Source organism: Podarcis erhardii (assembly GCF_964252035.2).
Source record: "Podarcis erhardii genome assembly, chromosome: Z".
NCBI classification, from domain to species: domain Eukaryota; kingdom Metazoa; phylum Chordata; class Lepidosauria; order Squamata; family Lacertidae; genus Podarcis; species Podarcis erhardii.
This window is the reverse complement of record NC_138504.1, coordinates 3,171,579-3,196,583: the sequence shown is the minus strand read 5'-3', so window position 1 is coordinate 3,196,583 and position 25,005 is coordinate 3,171,579. Positions and strand designations below refer to the sequence as shown.

At 42.0% G+C, this 25,005-nt stretch overlaps 1 protein-coding gene across 4 annotated transcripts in view; it reads right to left on the bottom strand.

The window, feature by feature from the left end:
- LRCH2 (leucine rich repeats and calponin homology domain containing 2) overlaps positions 1 to 24,194 on the bottom strand; it is a 56,063-nt gene extending 31,869 nt beyond the window's left edge. For all 4 annotated transcript variants that reach the window (XM_081846745.1, XM_081846746.1, XM_081846747.1 and 1 more), the window contains exons 1-2: positions 23,678 to 24,194; positions 4,033 to 4,177 (exon numbers count right to left, since the gene is read on the bottom strand). In XM_081846745.1, coding sequence (XP_081702871.1) covers positions 4,033 to 4,177; positions 23,678 to 24,179 — 647 coding nt within the window. In that variant the 5' untranslated portion in view covers positions 24,180 to 24,194. The remainder of the gene's footprint in view (positions 1 to 4,032; positions 4,178 to 23,677) is intronic.
- Between the last annotated feature and the right edge of the window lie 811 nt (positions 24,195 to 25,005).

Genomic DNA, 25,005 nt, shown 5'->3' with positions numbered 1-25,005 from the left:
ATCCATAGAGGCTTTTTCTATTGATTTTATACTTGTCTCCCACATATCATTTGTTATCTGTACTCCTAGCTCTTTACACCATTTTTGTCTTCCATATTCTAAATCATATTTCTTCCTGTTAAGTAAAGTTTTATATAGTGCAAGTGTAGGATTTTTTTGTTTTCGTTGCAGAGATTAAATCCTGTAACAGCATACGTGTTTCCAATGCAGCTATAGCATCAGGGCCAAACTGCTTTTCCAACATATGTTTCAATTGGATATATTGCCAATGTGTTTCACTGGTTAGTCCATACTTTACTTGCAAAGTCTTATATTCCACAAATTTGTAGTTCTCATCAGTTAATTGATTCAGTGTCAAAATACCTTTTATCATCCAGTTTTGCCAAATTATCACTTGATTTCCAATTTTTAATTTTGGGTTGGCCCATATTGTTAATTTCTCATGCTGATAAGGGTTATCCTTATTATTTTTATTTATGTTCATCCCCCCAAAAAATTTATATCTGTTGATGAGGTCACTGCAATGTTGTTTTCCTTTCTTATTAAAGGTATTATTTGGTTCATTTTCTTCTGTTTTAGACGGACAGCTAGAATTTTTCTCTGTCTTTCTCCCTGTTCCCAATATGTTTGTCTTAAACATAATAAGCTGAACTCAATTTTTTGAGCTAGTACAGTGGTACCTCGGGTTACATACGCTTCAGGTTACATACGTTTCAGGTTACAGACTCCACTAACCCAGAAATATTACCTTGGGTTAAGAACTTTGCTTCAGGATGAGAACAGAAATCGTGCTCCAGTGGCGCGTCAGCAGCTGGAGGCCCCATTAGCTAAAGTGGTGCTTCAGGTTAAGAACAATTTCAGGTTAAGTACGAACCTCTGGGACGAATTAAGTACTTAACCTGAGGTACCACTGTATACTATTCAGTTCTAGTGTTTGTTGTTGTATTCTTTCATATTTAACCCTAGATGGGTTATTTGCCCTATCGCCCCATAATGTTTTAAAATAATTTTTAGGTTATTTTCTTTTAATCTTTGCATCTTGACCATGTTGGCAGAGAAAGATATTATCTTCCCTCAGATATAAGCTTTGTAGCCTTCCCATTCCATCAGTCTTGACGTTAATGATTTGGAGTTATTTTAAAAATATATTTGCGTTTCTTGCGTTATATATTGAATGAAGTTTTTATCATTTAGTAATGATATATTAAGATACCATCTCCTCATACCTTCCTGGGTATTGAATAGATTATATTCCAATATTACTGCTGAGTGATCAACTATAATAGGAATATCAATGTCACATCGGCTAGTAAAGGAATGCAGTGATGCTGATGTTTTTTAAAAAAATCAAATCAATTCTGTGCTGGGTATTGTGAATTCCTGCAAAATATGTATAGGATTTTTTCCTTGGATGGTGCAGTCTCCATGAATCCACTAAATTCCAATATATTATTTAATTATTAATTGTCTCTCTAACCTTTTTCATTCTTCTTATTTATGGTGTGAGCTGCTGTTTCCATCACACATATATATTAATGGAGGGAAAAAACCCTTTGCAAAATCAAGTTGCAGTTGGTAGTTGCATTTCCCACATCTATCCTCATTTGGGGGTGGGGGACAAAAAGGGAGATCCCTCTCATGTGATGACTTCAAACACCTAAGCTAGCAACTTCATTTGGAACAGAACTTGCTACTTTCCTACTTTCTTTTCAGTTCATTACATGATATTAAAATTCACGTTCTATAAAGCCAGAGGGGACCCACTGAGTTGGTCAAAATATTGAAAGCTGGTCAAAATATTGAAATATTGAAACAGTAAGGCAGAATGCTTCAGTCATTTGCTTTATTTCCTTAAAGGGAACTGGGGTTTGGGATTTTGAAAGGGGGGAATACAGAGTGATATGAATAATTGTAACAGGCTTTGTTAAGGAAGTTCCTCCAACTGTAGAATATATATTTTAAAATAAGAATACAGTCAAACCTTGGTTGTTGAATGTAATCTGTTCCGGAAGCCCGTTCGGCTTCTGAAATGTTTGACAACTGGGGCAAGGCTTAGTTGCAAGAGCTTCCTGCACTCAAGCAGAAGCTGCTTCAGACTTTTGGGTTCCGAAAAACATTTGAAAACTGGAGCATTTACTTCTGGGTTTTTGGCGTTCCAAAACAGAGGCATTCAGGAGCCAAGGCTTGACCTTAGTAAGTATGCTATAAAGGGCCATTTAAGAGCCCCACTGCATCCAAGACCAGATCACAGGTACATGAGAAAGGAAATCTTAGTTGCCACTTTTAACAATACTGTAAATCAGGCATGTCCAAAGTGCGTTTTTGGAGGCCTAATCTGGCCCACTGGTTGGTTTAATCCAGCCCCTGTGAAGAAATAATTCCTGGGGTAAAATCCTAAAAAAAAAGCTCAACAACTTCAATCCTAGAAAAAGGTTAACAACTTTGGTCCACTTCATCAAATCTGGCCCTCTTTGAAAAAAGTTTGGACACCACTGCTGTAAACTATATCTGAAATGTCAGAATTAAAAGGACAATATCCACTGCAAATTGACAGGTTCTTTTCTGCCTTGTCAAATGCATTCAAAACCGGAGATTACATATGCTGCCTAAGTAATATGGTCCATTTCTGGCCTGATCTGAGCAGTTAGAAAGCCATTCCCATTAGGAATCTCAAAATATAAAGCTTTTTGTCATTTAGTTCCCTTTAACGTTTTGCTCTCTCCTCCACAATCTCTTTTTTATGAATCTGAGGTCTGTTGTGGCTTCCTATAATCTCCTTTCATGCCTAGGGGCCTCTTAGCTTTTCCTCTTCTTATGCCAATTAAGCATTTTTGTAGGTCTTCTCTGCAGCCACTTCTACAGTGGTACCTCTGGATACGAATGGGATCCATTCTGGAGCCCGATTTGCAACCAGAAGTGAACGCAACCCGCGCCTGTGTGCGCGCGGGTCGCGATTTGCCACTTCCGTGCATGCGCGTGACATCATTTTGACTGTCTGTGCATGCAGCGAAACCCGGAAATAACGTGTTCCGTTACTTCCAGGTCGTGCAACCCGAAAGTGCTCAACCTAAAGCAATTTCAACCCAAGGTATGACTGTATTTTTAAAGCTAGGACCTAACTGTTGTAGAACAAGGTACCAGGTAACAAGAGGACAGTTCTCCTACTACAACATCTGAACTCTCTAAATCTGACTAATTTAAATAAGTCACAAAGCTAACATGCAGAATTAGCAGGAAAGCCTCTGTCTCTCAAAGTTAAAAACTAAAAGCACAGCTGACAAGCTAACTACAGACAACAGTCAGTTTTATTAAAGAGTTTACAAAAGCAAGTTATGACAATATGTTATTTTTTAAAAGCTGGAGTAGCTGTCAGACTCACAATGGCAAAAGGCTACTTCAAATACATTTTTCTAGTCTTTGCAATGGGGGGGGGGGAATTACCCACCATGTATGTATCTATTTTGCCATGTATATGGACATGCATGCAGCAAGAAAGAAAGTTGTACATTATTCACGCTACACTTGTGTCTAACACTAAATACTCCAACTCAAAAATAATCAAACACAACACACACAAAGAGAACACTGATGTTATTTCAGGAAACATTGTCCTGTATCCAACTAAGTTTTACTCAGACTAGACCTGCTGAAATTAATAGACCTAAGTGAGGCATGTGGCTACTCCAAGTATGACTAACATTGGATACAACCCATCATCAATCTCTCCTGTGTTGTAGTTGGTCCAGCAAATTTTTCACAGGCATGCAGAATGAGCAAACCTCTTTTAGCATTCCTAGAAGCTCAAACTGAAATTTAAAACTTTTACCTTTGCCTCTCAAACATCACAATCTGAAAAAAGGAATACCAGGAACAAAGTTAGACTTCCTTATGCTCTACCTTTTGACTTATTGACTGGAAAGTGGTTCTTCAGTCAACTGTCACCCACAGGAGGACGCTGATACAGTCATGAGCTAAACAGGCTACCTTGGATGTCAAGCAATTACATTTAGGAAGCAGGAAAATATTACCTACCTGATATTGAGATATGTTAACATTTGCAGATTTTTAATTGCTTCAGGGATTGATTTGATGCAGTTGTGATAGAGGTTCAATGTCTCAAGTGGTGAAAACTGCAACACATCAGGAGGAATTTCAGTAAATCTGTTCTTGGAGAGATCTAAAAAAAAGAGAGGAGAAAAGACATTTCCACGGCTCAGTCTTCTAGTTTACATTTGAGAGATGTGCAAGAAATGTGCTGTTCTTAAACGATGGCAAAAGCTTTAGTAGAATTGTTAGGCAATTTTATTTTGGAAATTAAAGCACAGATAGATGAAAAATCAAGCATCCACAGTCTATATAGATTGGAATCATCTTCTGCTCATTTCAAATTCTGGGGATAGAAGGGAACTCCCTTCCACCAGTATTTAGATAAATTAAGTAGGTAAGATAGGCTTTTGTGAAATGTAATATGGCACACTTCTCCTTAATTCTAAAAATATTCTCCCGCCAAGTCACTATTTTGCACTTTCAGTGCTCTAGTAAAGAACAAAGGAAATCCCGCAAGCCTGAAGTTTGCCTGTCCAATGCTCTTGGAGAGGAAAGAAAGGAGCCACAGTTCCCTCTCAGTAACCCATCAAGCAAAGCAACTCCAGCAAACTCTTGTTCCATCAGCAATTGATTTGTCCTAAGAAAAGGCATCCACCTCTGAAAAACTAATTTCTTCCATGAAGCATTTGGATTTGGATTAGCCACTTAATCTTTCTCCCAAACTTAAGAGCAGCCTAAGAACACACAATGGAACCCACTCCTGCAGGAGGCAGTGACAGCCACCAACTTGGATAGTGAAGCCCACAACTTATGTGCATTTAATTGTGCACATTCAGCTTTAAACACTTGGCAAAATAATAATAAATAAATAAAAAGTGAGCATAAAGGTGGGCATGGGGGGGAGAGACCTTATTCATCCGAAGATCTCAGGGTGGTTCACAGCAATAGTTCTTTTCAAAGGGTGGGAGAAAGCATCAGCAAGAACTATGGGATCAAGTATTGCTGCATACTAACTTTTACATGTGAAATAAATAAGAAATATTTCTTTGACTTCATCCCTTTGTGTTCTCCAATGTCACATAACCTCAAAAGCTTGATTAATAATTATTAAAGCCACAGTGTTTCCTTCCTTGTCTGTAGACTACAGACATCATTCTATTCTGCCAGAAACACGGAAGTGAGAACAGATAAGTACTCTCCTGTTTCACACAGAAAAATCACAGCTTTGTACAGAATCAGAAAAGTCATTTGCCTGAGGCTATATAGGAAGACACCTTGGAGTGTAAATTCAAAGAAAAATATTTTTGCAATAAGTCTAGTATTTTACCATCAAATATGATAAACCTTTTCACTAACAATCTCAAAGATTTTTAGGGTAACTTTCTCCAGAATAGCTAGGTATGGTGTTGTTGTTTTTAACAACACTGTATTTTAAATAGTCATAACTAGCCGTGCAAATAAGCCCAACTAGCTTTCAAGAATGTCACATTGCCTGCAGGAGGGTGGCTGGGGAGGGATGGAAAATCCTGTTCCACCTGCCTATTTCGTTTTTATTCTATCAGCCCACTTGGCCTCCATGCTGGGTGGGAAGAGGATTGATGGAGCATTCTACCTTCCACCCCCCCCCCAGCGCCCTCTAGCGTGCACACAATTATTTTATATCAGCCCACTCAGTTACCTGCATGCAATTATTTATTTTATTTGCATATTTATAAACTGCTTCATATCAGTTACCAAGTGCTGTACAATAAAATAAAATATACAAAATTTCTAGTGCGTACTAAGTACACCTCTGAGGCAAGCAGTACCCTGGCATTGCGTCATCTGAGCTCAGTTGCCATGCATGGACAGATGGCACAAGGTGGTGTCTTTGATCCCTTGTCACTAATGGCTGCCAGGCCAGTGCTTAAATATAAAGCTAGTCATAGTCAAGAAAACAAATCAGCTGCAGTGCAAAGTATAAAATCATAGCAGCAGGATAGAGAGGTTAAAACTTCCCAGAGAATAGCTGATGCCAAAAATACCTTCTCTAGAAAGGGAGCCATAACCAGAAAGGCCCTTTTCTTTTATTTGCCACTTTAGCAGGTTCATGTGGCAGACACTCCTCCATGTACTACGGATGGAAATGCTTTTATAATGCTAGAGGTCACAGGATTGGGTAGCCACATTCAATTATTTTCTTCTATCCTCCCTGTTCTTCCCCAACCTTTATTCGTACCATGTGTATTTGAAACCATGTGTATCGTAAACCATGATGATAAAATTGTCAACTACCTGCAAAACCAGAAGAGACACAGAGGAACTATCTACAAAGAATCATTTTAAAGATAGGCACAGCTGGGTTTTCCATAGATAATGTGGGCATTTCATAGCCTAGTTTTGTTCTCATGTGCATCTCTCATACATTTTATTCCAACAGTTTTTGCAGAATATCTTCTTCACGCTGAGTATTATGTATCTGTATACATCAGTGTACACCGTTCTTTACAGAATATCATGTTCAAATAAGATTTAGGTGCTTGCCTTAGCCTCAAGCAACAGTTGTGCAGTTTTGTGTGTTTGCGCATGTGTGCGCCCACCCCTCTTCGCTGTGGAAGGTGATAACCAGATACCCATGAATTCAGGTTTTCTTCCAAAGTGGGCATCTAAACAACTACGTCAAATATAGCTAACAGAAATTCTCAGGCACCTTTAATTTAATTTGTCAATACAGTCATACTTCGGGTTAAATACGCTTCTGGTTGAGCGCTTTCAGGGTTGTGCTCTGCGGTGACCCATAAGTAACAGAATGCATTACTTCTGGGTTTCGCCGCTCGCGCATGCGCAGACGGTCAAAATGACGTCATGCATGGAAGAGGCAAATCACAACCTGCGCACGTACAGGTTATGTTCGCTTCAGGATGTGAACAGGGATTCGGAACGGATCCTGTTCGTATCCAGAGGTACCACTGGATTAGCTGAATGGGCAACAAAACTGCAAATGGGTGTCAAATAACTGGATAGGTGCGGAGGGAAATGGTCCAAACTTCATATATGGAAGCTGATGGGATCTGAACAGGCAAGTGACTTACAGCGGTACCTCTGGTTACGAACTTAATTCATTCTGGAGGTCCGTTCTTAACCTGAGGTACCACTTTAGCTAATGGAGCCTCTTCCACTGCAGCTGCGCCGCCGCTGCCGCCGCCTGATTTCTGTTCTCATCCTGAAGCAAAGTTCTTAACCCAAGGTACTATTTATGGGTTAGCAGAGTCTGTAACCTGACACGTCTGTAACCTGAGGTACCACTGTATTAGGCAAGATCTTGTGGGTGTAGTGGATCAAAATAATAAATTCCATATGAGAGGATTGTGCAAAGGCAAATTCCTTACTAGGGATTATTACAAAGTTGCAATCAGAACTGCCCACATCTGTACGCCTTTGTATCAGTCTATTGGTCATTTTAGAGTACTGTGTACCACTTTGGTCACTGCATTTCTAAAGAAAAGAGAAACCAAAATTATCAAAGGGTTAGGAGTAATTGGGGTCTTTACTAAGGTGGCTGGGGAAACATACCATAACTGGGGGACTTATAAAAGTATGCATGAACGAAATAAATACCCCCCTCCCCTACATCTCTTATAACCCTACATTCCTGGTTACTCAATAAAATTGGATAGGGAGTATTTTCAGACCATACAACAGATGCAGAACAGACAAAAGAAAGTACTTCAGAGGGCAGAATTTATGGAATTTTCACTGTCACACACATTGTGGAGATCACCACTGGCTCAGATCACTTTAAAGAGGGGTTAGACAAATGAATTGGTCTTATAATGAGCCACAATGGCAAAATGCATCTTGGATGTCCAGGCACAGCATGACACCAAATTCCAGCTGCTGCATAAAAGCCAATGGAGGAGGTCTGGTCTCTTTCACCCCTTGTTTGGAAGCTCCAAAAAGCATCTGTGAAGTCTGTTGGGGACAGAATGCTGAGCTAAATCAGCCTATGGTCTAATCCAGCAGGTCTCTTCTTATGCTCTCACAGTTACAAATCCCATGTTTGTAATAAAAACACTGCACGTGGCGGGGTAGGGGTGGGGTTTGCAACACAGAATCAGCTAACCCATACTGTGCCAGACACGGGATTATAACTAAGATGGTGTAAAGGTCATTTAGACACAATGAAAGGCCTAAAAGATGAGATCATAGTAATCAATCTGCATTGCAGGAAGCCACACACTAATTACTTTCTGCCCTGAATGTTAAACCTCTTAATAAAATGGTAGAGTTAGCGCACTGACACCATACAAATTTGGCATAAATTATCCCAAACATTTCCAAATACCTGCTACTGTAATGAGGCACACTGGCTATTATTAACCTATCTACAAATATTCATGTCTTTGTTCTTCAGGTAAACTATGCAACTACCTCCAGCATACAAATAATGATAGTTTGTTTACAGCATGTGCATGTTGCAAAGAAGGTCAGAAGAGCAACTGGGTAGTAGGAGTGTGGAACTCTACAAAGTAGTTATCCAGTTAATCTAGCACGCTTCAGGAGTTCCTCAGGAATGCAGGTGTCTATTCTCATGCTACACAGCCCATGTGTGTCATGAAAGCATTACATGTGTGTAAGTAGGTAACTGTTTTGTTTAATGAGACAGATACAGCTGGCTTAGGAAAAGACCAACCCAAATGCTATCATCTATTCACTTGTCCCAAACCCCTCGATGGTGCTTCTTAATCTGATCTTCCCCCTTAAATCCAGACTCAGCAAAAGTCTCTTCAAAGCCACAATCCTTTCCACTCTCAGGCATTCCCAGTAGCAATAATCAAGTTACTTCAAAGCAGCATGGATTTGATTTAAATCAATTTAAATCATGAGTTAAATCTCTAGTCAGTAAGACCTGATTTAAATCCCTAGTCAGTAAGACTTGATTTAAATCTTTCTTTCTTTTTTACATTCTTGCTGGTATAATCTTAATATTTACAACCAGAGGAAGGTTTCATTTTTGGAATAATAAATTTTCAGAGTAGCTTTTACAGTTATATCAAAAATTACTGATTTGGTCATACTATTAGAAATACCGTACTTAGACAAATAATTATGAAATGATTGTGAAGTTTAATAAGTTAACTCTTTATATTTGGACAACTTTTCTGCTGTACTTTATTGGAAGGAAAAAAGTAATAATTTCCTTAATAACAATTTAAACAATTTATTTAACTAAAGCAATAACATTATAGCATACGTATCCATGTTCATTAACTGATGTGGTTAAACGTGTGTGTTTTTTAGTTTTAGTACACATGAAAAACTTAAAACAAATCCTTATTTCCTGATGAATAGCCTTTGGACTATGATGTAGTTTAAATAAAAAACTATCTTTAGAAAGATTTTTCCTCCAAAAGCATTTTATTTTAAAAATCTGATTTAAATCAAAAAAATCTGATTTATATATTAAAAAATCCGATTTTTAAAAAATAAAAATAAAAAATCATTGATTTTTATCTACCCTACTTCAAAGCCTTGGAGGTCCACCATCTCAGTGCTGTCTGAAGGCCAGTGCTCAAGCATATAAATTTTGCATCCCTCATTACAGGGGCAACCTCCCAACTGTATGCTTGAACAACCCTCAAAGTCGCCTCATGTGCACAGGAACACTAGCACCAATTTAGGACTGCATTCATTAATACAACCACAAAGCAGTACTTCCAAATGTGTGCATCTCTTCCCGTTTCCTCAATAAAACATATCCATGATGATAGATTGGGCAAGAGATGTAGGACATAACATAATGTTTGAGGATTGGGAAAGATTGTGGAAGAAAGGGGTCAAGTTCACTGCATGTACAATGTTAAAGGAAAACATAATGAAAATGATGTATAGATGGTATCTGACCCCTGTTAAATTAGCAAAGATTTATCATAACTGTGATAATCTATGTTGGAAATGTAAAGAAAAAGAAGGTACCTTCTATCATATGTAGTGGACCTGCCCCAAGGTGAAAGACTTCTGGTAAAAGATTTATAATGAATTGAAAAAAAAGTTGAAATATACATTTATAAAGAAACCAGAGGCCTTCCTCCTTGGAATAACAGGTTTGGAATTGCCCAAGAAAGATGTTAAATTATTTTTGTATGCCACAACTGCTGCTCGAATCTTATTAGCTAAGAAGTGGAAAACGCAAGAAGTACCAAGAGTGGAAGAATGGCAGATGAAGATGATGGATCTTTCAGAGCTAGCCGACATGACTGGAAGAGTCCGTGACCAGAAGGAGGAGGAGTACCAGGAAAAATGTACGAAATTTAATGATTATTTAGTTAAATATGTTAAGTTAAACTAATTGGAAAAAGCTTGCAATTACCAGATAGACTTAGGATTTAAATATGTAACATGATGAATTAATATGTTTAATGCTGAATTGGAGAGAAAGAAAGATGTTAAGTGATTAAGTTAATTTTATAAGAATACTGATTTGGAAAACCGTTAAAATGATATGCATTGAAATTTAACCAGGGGGATACAAGGAAGTCACTTAACAATGTTAATAAGATTAGTTTTAATAAGGTTATGATTTATGTTTGTTTGTTTGTTTGTTTATAATTTTGTGAAAATCAATTAAAATTTTGAAAAAAATAAAATAAAACACATCCATGGAACACAAAAAATGGCAAGGGTTCATGTTCCACACAACACAATCTCTGGATTTACAATTAAAAAGCCTATCACTCAAATGGCAGCAAAAGTGTTGCACATTAGTAAGGTTAACTTTCTGGCTTCTAAGGGGTTTGGAGTTTCAGAGAATGAACACACACACACAAATTATCTCAAAATATGCTGCTTGCTTATCACTCAAACTGAAAAGTTCCACTGTATATCTTTCCAAGTTGTCGAAGCCACAGATCAGGATTGGGCCGCTAAAGAAATCCATTCAAACTGAAGGAAGAAAAGATACTGCTGCATTTAAGGTGGTCATCATAGATGTGCACTAAGGAGTATCCTGCTTTGCATATTGACCTACAGACCATATTCTTTCGATACTAATCCTATCTTTCAGTTATTAAAAAAACTTGCAATATACTGAACATAGTGTAAATTCCAAGGAAGTCATCAAAGAGGGGTTTCTGTCCTTAAGCAGGTAGTTATGCCCTGCTGAATTCCATTTCTTGTAAAGCTTGGCTATTTGTCAAGTGATGATTAGCTTAGCCTAGAAATATGAACCGGCAATCTTTATCAGAGTTTATATACTGCTCTAGCAAAGACTTGTTATGATGTAAAGCAAGTTTGCTATTCAGTTGCAGGGGAAAGGCAGAGGGGTGAGTTGAGGTGAAGTTTTACCCTTCCGGAAGAATCAATATGGTACTTTTTTATTCTTTTTAGATAAAGTCTTTTGAGGCTGCTACAGAAAAACAGTGCCACACAGTTTGCTTACCTTGAGTCCATTTCTTTGCTCTTTAATAAGGGTTAAAAAGAACGCTCAAGAAAGAATCTTAAGTCACTAGTGGGTCTGGCAACACATAAACCCTATTGAAGACTGTGCAGAAGATTGGTTATCCACAATAAGGGATGAGAGGCATGTACCTATCATTACCCGAATCTGATATTTTAATGGTAAACAAATACAACTTGGTTCCAAACGAAGGGTAACAAGTCCTATTGAAAAGCTTCTATAGTATGAAGGGGTTGAAGTTTTTTCTGTTGTGAACCATCCCGGGATCGTCAGATGAAGGATGTTATGTTATACTATTACCACTACTACTACTACTACTACTACTACTAATAATAATAATAATAATAATAAAGTAGCTATACATTATAGTATGCCTGGCATTCATGGCTTCCTCATACTGCTGGAAGAAAGAGGAAGTTTTGGGCACAATTGTATAGTCTTTAGGAGAGCATCCTAGCAGTGTTAGAAATTCCTCAAGCACCAGGTGTTTTTGCAACTGGTGCAAGTCCAATTGTGACATGGAGATCTCTCTGGGTGCCAGGTTGGCAACTGACATCCCATCTGGCAGGCCCCTCCAGCTTTCTTAAGCAGGTAAGCAGAAGGGCTTATTTATAGCATTTATATCCCACCTATTCATCCAAGAAGTACAAGTTCACCCCACTCCTTGGTTAAACCCTACAATGACCCTGTGAGGTTAAGATGCCGTGACTTGCCTAAGGTCAGCCAGTGAGCTTTATGACTGCATGGGGATTTGAACCCTAATCTCCCAGGTCTAAATCCAACACTCTAACAACTGCACCACACTGGGTACCTAGAGTACTTCTGCTATGGAGCAGCCATATAAATTTAGTAGGTAAATAAATAAATACGGAGAAAGCAAAATGTCACTTAGAGAAGGATCTGAAATATTCTCCTTGAAGCCTGCATTTGTTTTATTCTGGATTTTTTAATTTGATGTTTTTATGTGTTGTAAACTGCCTTGAGATTTTATCTCTTTAAAATATAAAGCAGTATAGGAATGAAATTAATTATAGTAAGAAATTTCACTGGCGACCATAACCCAGGTTTAAGGTGCTGTTTGGCAATAGATATATGAATGATTTTCTAACACTCCACCATAGGAGCCATGGGATACTACAGATCTCACCCTCTTCAGGTAGAGAAGGGAAACTCATTTCCTGCCAACATGGAATGAACCATTGCTGGTGCTTCCCGGCATTTAGAGCTCCAATGGTGGAAAGGATTGGGGTTCCAAATCCCTCTCATTCTCTCAAAATAGTCCTAGAATGTTGGGGAAGTATGTTGGCCCTGAGATCATACAGATTTTCCTCCTCATTAGCCCCAACAGGAATAAAATCTATTTAAAACAAAGAAAGGAACAGGGGAAGAATAAAAATTCCCTCCCCACAAGAGGGTGGCAAGAGCCCGACAAGGTTTTAGATTTGGTGGTTCATCCACCTCCCACCCTCATCCCTGCTCTGGCTGGCTGGTTGTTTTTTCCTGCCTGTGCTGCAGTAGATTCTCATGGCATTTGGTGAACACTATGTTTGGGTCAAGAGGGCACTTTCAAACACAGACATTCTTGTAGCGGGAAGTACACAACTAAATCTGAGGCTTCTTGTCATCCAGCACTGTTCATTCCTAAAGAATTAGAAGAACTCACATTTGAAAAATCTGTCTATTTCTTTGCTGGCTTATCTACCCTGGACCAGAACAGAAGGACCTTGAATAATGATCTATTCTATGTGCTTATGCTCAGACTGAAGCCGTAATAGTTCATTTGTTGACATCTGTCATTTTCACAATACTCAGTTGCAATGTCAGAGAAAGATATTAATTCATTTTCAAAGAAGGGAAATTATAATTTCTTGTTGCTAAGGGATAGGGCTTATGTTTCTATGTAAGGGGGTGGGGGTGGGGAGATACTAGTATGTAAGCACCATGTCAGTGATTCAACTAATCTCAAGAAAAAGCCCATAATGGCAGGTTCTATTGTTGCTGTTACTGAAGGCATCTCCCTTGCACCAGTGCCAAAACCAGCATAAATTATATTTTATTGACAAATTTTATTGACATATTTACAAATTTGTCCAAACATAAATAATAACTGACTTAACTGACAAAAAGTGAATTATAGGGGGGACTTAAATACAAAATATATCATTTAAAAATACATAATAATGAAGTGACTACAGTAAACCAGTTCTATGGATTCTTCAGTCAATTCTTCAGTCAATCAACTTGGAAAACACAAATAATAGAAGTGAACTAAAGGGTATTGCAATATACAATATTGCAATATATGTTGTGGGTATTTCTCTTTCATTTGTTCTTTCATTTGTATATTTAATAAAACTGTACCATACAGTATAAAGATTATACTGGTTTTCTTTCTCCCCTCTCTGAAAAAAACAATACTTAAGGGAATCTTACATACTTTTGGTTTGCTAGGCTATACTCAAAATATGTCAAGAACCTTTGTAGTAAAATGCTGGCTATCACAATAACATATTTGGCTTTTCCAAGTCCATGGTGTTGCTATGCCTAATCTTACAAAAAGAACATTCCTTCCAGTAGCACCTTAAAGACCAACTAAGTTAGTTCTTGGTATGAGCTTTCGTGTCTGACTATGGCAGACCAACACGGCTACCTATCTGTAAAAAGAACATTACCACACCCAACGTTTTTATAGAAAGGCAACATGCCTCGGAAAGACCTTAGCAAAACTTCTTAGTGCTTCTAATAGGCACAATTCTGGCAAAAGTCTGTCTGGTCATTATACCTAATGAGGGCCATTATATCTAAGGAGGCTGATAATGGAACAGTTTATTTGCCAGTTACAGATAGGTAGCCGTGTTGGTCTGCCATGGTCAAAACAAAATAAAAAAATTCCTTCCAGTAGCACCTTAAAGACCAACTGAGTTAGTTCTAGGTATGAGCTTTCGTGTGCATGCACACTTCTTCAGATACACTGAAACTGAAGAAGTGTGCATGCACACGAAAGCTCATACCTAGAACTAACTCAGTTGGTCTTTAAGGTGCTACTGGAAGGAATTTTTTTATTTAGTTTATTTGCCAGTAGTTTGCCACAGAATACGAGTTAGAGAAACCAACTAAAAGACCCAGCAGAACATAATTAATGTGAACATGATCCCCAAGAAGGTTCCTTAACAGAAAAAGGTACTAGAAAATGAAATGCTATTTCAAATAAGGAGAAAGAATCTAAACAGAAAAGTATGCTTTGGGCCAGACATGAGGATCCAGCCTTCTGGGGCACTAATTGTACTACTTCTCAGCAGATGAAAGTAAATCATGACTAAAGCCTTTGCCTTAATTGTTCACAAAGAGGAAGGAGAGTTTAAGGTCCACTGAACAAAGACATAAATGGATATTATTATTATTTTATTAATGCAGGGAGAAACATGTTATATAACCTCAAAGTGTTCCTTTGAAAGATGGCACAAAACAACAACAGGATGGCAGGACAGCAACTAAAGAGTACTTGCACAAAGCCCTGAAGGATGACTAATGTCATGAGAAAGAAAAGGGGAGTTGTTAATTCACCGGGGCTTCTTGGTAGCTTTTGATACGATTATCTGAGGGGGACTGGAAGTACTGCGTGGTGCTGGTGGAAAACTGTATACAGTGATACCTCGGGTGGTACCTCGGGTTAAGAACTTAATTCGTTCTAGAGGTCCGTTCTTAACCTGAAACTGTTCTTAACCTGAAGCACCACTTTAGCTAATGGGGCCTCCCACTGCCACCATGCCACTGCCGTGCGATTTCTGTTCTCATCCTGAAGCAAAGTTCTTAACCCGAGGTACTATTTCTGGGTTAGCGGAGTCTGTAACCTGAAGCGTCTGTAACCTGAAGCGTCTGTAACCCGAGGTACCACTGTATGTGTGTGTGTCCTCTACTCTGGGTCACTGAAGGGACTGTATACATGTGAAGGTAATAGATGGCTAATGAAAGACCCTGTGTGAGAGTCAGGGATTCTTTTTATTTCTGTTTTCGTTTCTATCTAGATTTGTTTCTTGTATCTTATTGTACTATGAAAAAACTTTAATAGAATTTTATGGGGAAAGAGAAAAAGAAAAGGGGGGAAGCAGTATAGATTAGTGGCCTTTAACTGTTGGGTTGGGACCACGACTGCAGGGTTAGGCAACCTAAGGCCCATGGGCCGGAAGCGGCCCATGGAGGCTGTTTAACCAGCCCAAGAGCCACCCCTGAACCGAGCCGCCTGCTCAGCAAGTCCCCGCATGCGGCGCTAAACTGGCACAGCATGGCACAGGGACTCTCTTCCGTGGCTCCAGAAATCGCTTCTGCGCATGCCCAGACGCCGGAAATTGCATCTGTGCATGTCCGCGGCACTGGAAATCGCTTCTGCACATGCCCAGATAAAGAAAATCGCTTCTGCGCAGGTGCAATTTTTGGCATCTGGGCATGCATAGAAGCGATTTCTGGCGCCACAGCCATGAGCAGATGCGATTTCCGGCATCAAGCTGCACCGGTCCGGCCCATGGAAGATCTCCGCAGGAATGATCCGGCCCATGCCCAGTAAGCCTTGCCGACCCCTGCACTACTGCATCACGGCCTGATTTAAAGAGAGTCACAACAGCACTACCATCATGCAGAGGGTCTCCAAATACATGTTTGGTTTGAAGAAGATTCCTAAGTTTGAAAAAGTTAAAGACTACAGATCTAGTTTATCTCTGAAGCTGCTGCTGAATACAGTGTAAGCATGGAATTTAGTCTGTTTTTTGTATGATTTTCGTAATGGCAGGAAGTCCAGATTTTTCTTCTCATATGGTTGCGGCTTACCCCCATTCTTTTGCATGTTCCAGAGTGAAAAGAAAATACTTAAGATTATTTATTTAACAATTATATAGTTTGCTATTGATAGCTGACAAGACTGAGGGTAACTAGTCAAGTGTCTGCAGCACTGAAGAGGATTCCAAGCCTCAAAACCCCATGACTGCCATACAAGGCTCTGAAGAGGTTTATTTGAACTTATTTCTCCTGGCACATCACACAAGCAGGGCAAGCCTCCAAACAAAAAGCAAATGAAATAACTTTCAAGTTTTGGCATCCAAAACATGCAAGACGCATCGTTAAATTATATTTCACCACTTCATTTCAAGAGCCCTCTAACCATGGGCAGCCCAAGCTACATTTTGCTCCTTGCGCCCTAAGCCAACATCGCCCACGCATCACATTTTTTCTCTTTGCAATTATGAATGTTATAAGCCTAGTTTTAAAAAGCAGTGCTCAGGAAGCCACATTCTATTCCTGTTAAACAAGAAACAGGGAGAACATGAACTCAGTGTATCTGCCTGTATAATAAGCTGAGGCTTTCACATTCTGCTGGACTCTACCTTAAGGATTTATGCCCTATTTTAATAAAAATGTATTCATGAAATATGGAATATCCTGGAAAAATTCAGGGGAAAGATGCACACCCTTCTCACAACAGAACACAGTGTCATTTGTTCTCCACAACTTCTCCTGCTTAAGAGAGCAGTCCTGGGTTACTGCAGAACCAGGGAGTGACCCCGTTATGAAATACATATAGTGACCTAATATGAGCCTTGTGTCCACATATTCTGTTCTTTTGCCACCTCAACCCTCCTCAGCATACTGTGATTAATCCAGGAAGTCTTTAATCAAAAATCAGCATCCCGTTATGTCCAAGTCAGGAAACTATGCTTGCCAAGATAGAACAAGCCAAGATCTTTAACCAGCTTCAATCCTGACACTTCTGCCTTTTAAAAGATTATAAACCCTTATTTGTTGCTGTTACTTTGCTGAGCCTGATGTGTCAGGATAAAAGTCAAAGATAATAATATTCTGCAATTATTTCATACTTTTAAAAGTATTTGGGATGTGCTATTGGTTCAGAGGGACGCGGGTGGCGCTGTAGGTAAAACCTCAGCGCCTAGGACTTGCCGATCGCATGGTTGGCGGTTCGAATCCCCGCGGCGGGGTGCGCTCCCGTCGTTCGGTCCCAGCACCTGCCAACCTAGCTGTTTGAAAGCACCTCCAGGTGCAAGTAGATAAATAGGGACCGCTTACCAGCGGGAAGGTAAACGGCGTTCCGTGTGCTGCGCTGGCTCGCCAGATGCAGCTCATCACGCTGGCCACGTGACCCGGAAGTGTCTGCAGACAGTGCTGGCTCCCGGCCTATAGAGTGAGATGAGCGCACAACCCTAGAGTCTGGCAAGACTGGCCCGAACGGGCAGGGGTACCTTTACCTTTACCTATTGGTCCAGAAAACAAAACCAACCATGTTACTGACATGCACCAATGGGAGCATGTTATACCTATGTTGCAACACCTGCACTGGTTGCCCATTTTCTTCTGGGCACCCTTAAAAGTGGTTGTGACTACTTTAGAAACCCTATATGGCCTGGGTCCAGGAAAATTGATAATATACCTATTCCCTTATCATTCTACGCTCTTCCTAAGATCAGAAAGAGATGCCCTTCTCTGTGTCCCTCCTACTTGGCCTTGTGAAACAAGGCCAACCCTTTCCTTGGCTGTCTTTTGCCTAGTTTTTGCAAGCTAAGTATCTGCTAATTTATTTAATAGCAGTTTCATATATGCTCTCAACCCTTTCTATATTTTTAGTGTATCTTACAGTTAACTTATGTAAAACAAAATTTGTAATTATCTAATGTGATTATTAAAGTACATTTTCTACTACTGCAATAAAGTTTCTGGGGTTGTTGTTTTTTTAAAAAATTATCAATTTGACCAATCAATCAAATCTTTTTGGTCAACAAAATGCCCAACCCTGCCACTCCACAACAAAGTTGAACTAGTACAAATCAAAGGGTGTGATCCTAACCTAGGTTGCTGAGGGTGGAGGGAGGCTTAAATGAACATCGAAACCACAGCTATACCTACAGCCTTGTCACACACAAACGGGGGTTGCAAATTGCTGGGCTAGCTTGGAGCTGGCGCAGCAATGGTCCCTGAATCAGCCCAATGTGACAACAGCAGGACCAGCTCAGGATCCAGCAGAGAACCTGCCAATGGCACTTCTGCTTATGCAGCACAAGAATGCGTTCCATGCTGGCTGAGTTACACTGGCAACAACTTGCAGGCAGAGGCTAGAAGAGCAGGGCAGGATCATTCTACCCAATCTGAAGTACAAATGCCACCCCCACCCTCAAAGAGGATTTGGACTGCTGTACCCTACATTATAAAATGGTAGGTGAAACACTTAAAACTTTCGTAACTCAAGAGTATTGAAGCTTGAAAGGTAAACTAGCAGCTCCTTTAAGGTAAAGCAGCCTACACAAAATACAACCAAGAAACCAGGGTGGACATTTTATTGCTGCTTTCAAATTTGCTCCCTCCCCCTGCACTTGTTTTCTCTGACAAAGAGCTTTAAACAAAATTTTGTGAGATTTTGACTGAGAGGGCCTCATTAATATAAATTTCATTACGTTTTCTTACTTTAACACTGCTAAAGCCAGGTAAAATCAATCAATCGTTTTATTTGTAAGCCGTCTTTCCAAATTTTACACTATACTCAATATATTCAAAATAACGTAACTACCAACAAACAAAAGTAGTCATAAACATATAATCAAAAAGTACACAACCAAATTGGACCAATTCCACATAAACCATAAGATCCAAAAAATTAGCAACAACAGCAATAGCCCCCTCCCAACAAAATCCTAAACAATTCTCTAGCCCGTGGGTAGGCAAACTAAGGCCCGAGGGCCGGATCCGGCCCAATCGCCTTCTAAATCCGGCCCCCGGACAGTCCAGGAATCAGTGTGTTTTTACATAAGTAGAATGTGTCCTTTTATTTAAAATGCATTTCTGGATTATTTGTGGGGCATAGGAATTTTTTCTTTTCCCCCCTTCAAATTATAGTCCGCCCCCGCCCCCAAGGCTTGAGGGACAGTGGACTGGCCCCCTGCTTAAAAAGTTTGCTGACCCCTGCTCTAGCCCAAGATTCTGTTCAGCAGTCTCAGCTTTCATAGCTGGAGTCATTCAGGGCCCCACCCTCCCAGGCCAGGAAAGGCTTGCAAGACAGGGAGCAAGCCTTCAAGGACTCACTGTCAAGATGGTCTTTGATTTTAAAAAAGCAGATTATCACTTCCTGATATTTTAACTGTACATGTCATTGTCTACATGCATTGTTGTATAAAGAAAAATTAGTAATGAGGCACCTTAAAACCTAACAAATTTATTGAGGAATAATAGCTTTCATGGACCACGGCAGGAGTAGGGATCTTTCCGCAGAGACCATTTTGACAGGTAGGTGACCCCAGCTACCTGTCAATTCCCTGAATGTCACTATTATGTCAGATGAAGTTTTTCTTTGATGGTAGGGCAAAGACACAAAGCTTTGTAAGTGCCATGAGCCAGCTGATCAGCAGTGCCTGCCAACTTTGCTTTAAGTAGGGAGCAGGGTCCTTACCTGCCCCACACCTGGCCTCATATATGACATCAGGTGCAGGGTAGGAGAGCATGAATTGCAGGGGGGGGGGTCTTGCAGATCAAATAACAACCCTGACTATATCTAATTAGGCCCACAGGCCAGAGATTCCCCATACCTGGCCTAGAGTCCACACAAAGCTGGGAGGATTGAAAATAACCAGGAAATGATATGCAGAAAGTACTAACAGTGATAATGTTATTAACAGCAGTTATTCACATACTAAACATCTTGGCATATTAACTATGTATGTGCCAAATTAATGAACTTCTTTAGGGGACCTAAGCTTTGCTATATGACAGACATTTTATACAGAAGATCTTTATATTGAAGAATACTGATAGCACTATATATAGTAATAATCTTAGTGTGTTCAATATACTTAAGTAGAATCTGTTTATAGGCAGGAGACATGCATTAATTTTATCTCTTGTTTTAATTGTACTGTTTCTAAGGCAACTGAAATTTATATGCAATGGGTAAACAAACTCAACAGTTATTACTCCAAAATACTGTCCAATTTCACATCTGCCCTTCCAGATTTTCTCCTTCCAATAAACAGAGAACTTAACAGAGATCCAAAATGCAGCCCTCAACAGAGATTAATGGAGAATGAGGACTCAACAGTGACCATGGGATCACAGAATAGTCACAGGTGCTGTAGTCTTGCATCCAGAATGATAAATCAATTATCTAACTCTGCACTCTAAGCCACCATCTCAATCTCCAAGCTATCATTAATGTTCAGTTTTGAGAAATGGAAGAATACCAAGCAAGATTTCATAAATGTTTACAGCTCTGATGGATAGTCCTACAAGACTACTCCTGAAGCTTATGAATCCCATTAAATTTACATTGGTCCCAAGAGTGCCTCAAATAAGAACTCTGCACTATAATTTAATAAGTATCTATATATAGCCAATATGCTGCTTTGCTTGTATTTATAAACAAAACCACAGCATGTGTATTTCTTAATGTTCTAGAAGCATTGTGGCATTGTACCTCTCTGGATTAGCATATTTAAACATCAAGCAGTGCCCCAGTCAAACAAATCATTTATAAAAGAAGCAACCCATTAAAAGCAGTCACTTGTATCTGACATTCCACACTCAAGACACTAATCTGTCATGATTCTCCTACAATCACATCTATCATCCAGCTTCTTTTTTCTCTTGCAAGTCTAACCAACTAACCTAATCCCTATTATGCTAATTCCCCAACCCTTCTCTCAACCTATCCTTGTGCCTCAAAGCTTCACCTTGCAACTGCAGTGCACCCAGTTCCTATCCCATTTACACACGCGTGAGCATATATGCGCGCGCGCACACACACACACACAGAGAGAGAGAGAGAGAGAGAGAATGAATCTCTCTCTGGCAAAGTCTGACTTGCAATCTATCTCACTGTAGCATCCCTGTAGCAACTCTGTAGCATTTTGGATTAACCCTAGCCTTAATCCACAAAGTACCAGGGTTTTTTCTCCCATGAAAACCCATCCCCCACCCACTCCCACACACCTTGTACATCCACTACAAAAGAATATCAACCCACCCCACAGCCTCTCCATCTTGTGCTGCTACAATGAACTTCTCAAATGCTCTGCGACATTTCAGGCCAGCCCTCCTTCTGGCAGCAAACTGCGCTCCTCTTTTTTCCTCTCTACCCCCAAATCCATTATCGCATTCCCCACACATACTTCTCAATGCAGCCCCATCCCCCTGCCCTGTGCTTCAAAAGTGCAGCTCTAATCCCAACAACATACCACAAGCTGTACAATATCTTGCTCCACTCTCAATCCAACCTTGTCCGCACATCCCCACAATGTCACCCTGCCACACACACCCTGTCTCCCTGCAACAATGCCAGCCCCGCAGGTATGCTCCTGCCTCCCACTGCAGCTCTATCAGCAGGGCAGGCCTAACCTAACAGCCCAACATCCCATGCATCTTACATGGTACCTTTGTGATAGATTTTAAATTGCTCCAAACAATCTCCTGAAAAGTAAACAAATAAACCTATCCTGAAAAGTAAACAAATAAACTAGGCCCCTAGCCCTGTAATCCAGCCACATGCTAATCCTGTCACCCTTCCCTCATACTCAGTCACAGAAAGGCAGCTTTGACCTTGCTCCCCAAAACACCACTTTTCTCAAGTCAGCATCCATTACTCAACCCCCTCTCTCTTTAACTTCTTCTCCTAAAGAGAAAAATGGATTCCCCTTTACAAGCTTCTTCCCCACCCTTGGCAGCACAGCCCTCTGCCACCCTAGTTTCTTCTCCTGCAGAAGCAAACAATAAAGCCAATTCAGCCCCCCTCCCCTTTATACGCTGCTCCTTCCCCAAGCATCCCCAACACCATCCTTGCACATAGCACCCTCCTCCTCATGGGGCCTGGATCTTCCCCAGCCCCCCTACTTGCAACTACTCCCCCCTTGTCACCTTCACCTTCCTCAGCAGCGGCCGCTTCTCCCTTAATGTACACAAGCCTCCTCCCACTTCCCCTTTTCCACCTCCAGCAACATTTTCTGCAACCAGCTCTAGCTGCCCCCATAGCAAACCCCTAAATCACAAATACCATTTCTGAAGCCTGTACCCTTTTATACAAACCCTGCTTCCATCTTCACTCATTCACACACAAACACACACAAACACACACCATTTCCATTCCTTTCCATCCTTCCTTTTTTGCAATCCCCTCTCCTTGCATGCAGGCACCTCTCCAACCGCAAGCCCCCAACTCTTTTCCCTTCAACTCTTCTTTTTTATCTTTCCCTCATGTCTGATGCATCCTCTTCATTGACTGATTGCATTTACAGTGGTACCTCAGGTTATGTATTTAATTCGTTCTGGAGGTCTGTTCTTAACCTGAAACTGTTCTTAACCTGAAGCACCACTTTAGCTAATGGGGCCTCCGGCTGCCGCTGCGCTGCAGCGTCGCAATTTCTGTTCTTATCCTGAAGCAAAGTTCTTAACCCGAGGTACTATTTCTGGGTTAGCGGAGTCTGTAACCTGAAGTGTCTGTAATCTGAAGTGTCTGTAACGCGAGGTACCACAGTAAAGCCCACCTTTCCCCCAGCAAGCTCAAAGTGGCACACATTCATTCATTCATTATTTGGAGCACTTGCACCCCCAATTCATCTGCCAAAAAAGGCTACCAGAGCAGCTTACATACATGAAGTCAAAACAAGACGCTCTCTACCTGCAGGCTTACATTCTAACAAACAAACGAACAAAAATACAGCATACAAGGGGGGGAAAGGAGGGAAGAGGGAAATGAAACACAAGAAAACTCCAATGTGGCACTGAGGAAGCCTGGTGGAATGACTGCCCTCAGATGACAGCTGAGTGCAGTGCTCTCCTCCTCCCCATTTTACAACCTCGCAACCCTGCGAGGCAGGTGAGGCTGAGTGACTGGCCCAAAATCAGCCCACCCCACGGCGAGCCCCACTCCATGCAACGACCGACACCCCCCCCCACTCCCACATCCGTCACCTTCTCCCCCCCCCCCATTCCTCCCCGCTGGCTCCTCTTCTTCTTGTCCCCCCTCCATTCCACCCATTCATTCATCCGAAAACTCCCCCTCCCCTCGCACCCCTCACTCCGCCGCCCACCCTTCCCGCGCCCTTCTCCTGCGCGCCCCTTCTGCCAAGGGACACCCCCTGCCCAAGAGAGAGCCCTGATCCCCTCTCCCTCACGCACAGACCTCGCCCCCACCCCGCCCCACCTGTCTTTCCTCACCGGCCTGCGTGGTGTCGCTGAGGTCGTAGGCGGCGGCCCCGGGCGCTGCTCCGGAGGCTTGCGGGAACTCCCGGAGCTTCCTGCCGCTGAGGCAGAGGATGCCGGAGCTGCCGGCTTCCTCCAGGGCCTTTTCCAGGCTGCGGCCCGAGGGAGGCGCCGGGGAGGACGACGACGAAGACGACGCGGACGACGAGGCGCCGCCGCCGCCGCCCGAAGCGCCGCCGCCGCCGCCGCCCGCCGCCCAGGCCGGCCCCGTGCCCGGGTACGAGAGCGTGAGGTGCGCCGGCAGCCCGAAGAAGCCCGAGCCCGGCAGGCCCAACTCCGAGCAGGGCGGCGGCGGCGGCGGCGGCGGGAGAGGCAGCGGCGGGGGCGGCGGGGGAAGGGGCGGCAGGGACAGCGGGGACGAGGGCGGAGGGCCGGCGGGGCCCGAGCTGGGCCCGGAGCCCCCTGCTCCGCCGCCGCCGCCGCCGCCCGTGGTGCCTCCGCCTTGCCCGGCCGCCATCGATGCCGCTGAGGAGAACCGACGCCGCGCGACCCACAATAATAACAAACGGCGGCAGGAGGGAGCAGCGTCGGCGCGGGTACTGCGCAGGCGCCGGGGAGGGGCCGGGCCGCGCGAGAAAGAGCAGGCGGGGGGGGGAGGGGGCGGGAGCGTCTCCGCCTGTCTGAGGCGGGAACGGGCGGGCGCGAGGCGAGGCCGTTTTCTCCTCAGGAGGCGCCTCAGGGGTTCAGGGGCGGCCTCCCGATTCTGCCGTCAGAACATCTGAGGAGCCGGACCGAGGGGTCTTAGGGGGGCCCCGTTAAAATATATGGGGGGGGGCGCAAGTTGACGGGCATTGCCATTCAGAGGGTGGGTGTACACGCCACCTCATGTCATCAGGGAGGGGCTTACCTGACCCGCCCCCACTTCCCCGTAGCTGCTGGGGTCCTCTCACAAATTCCCCCAAAACAAGTTAGAGATGAGCTTGGGGTATCTCCAAATCTGGGAGAGCTGTGTACAGCTATTAACCAAATGAAAAACAACAAAGACAGCAGACCTAATGGGATACCTGCCAAAGTCTTCAAAGTGGGCGGAATTGAATTTACACAACAACTTCACAAGCTCATCGAAATAATCTGGGAAAGAGAAGAAATCCCAGCAGACTTTAGAGATGCCACAATTACCAATCTCTTTTTTTAAAAGGTGACAGAACGGATTGTGGAACCTGTTGAAGCATCTCTCTCTTAGCTGCGGCCGGCAAAATTCTTGCAAGGATCTTAGCAAACCTTCTCGTAACAATATCCGAGGTGACCCTTCCTGAATCCCAAAATGGTTTTCGGCCTTCTAG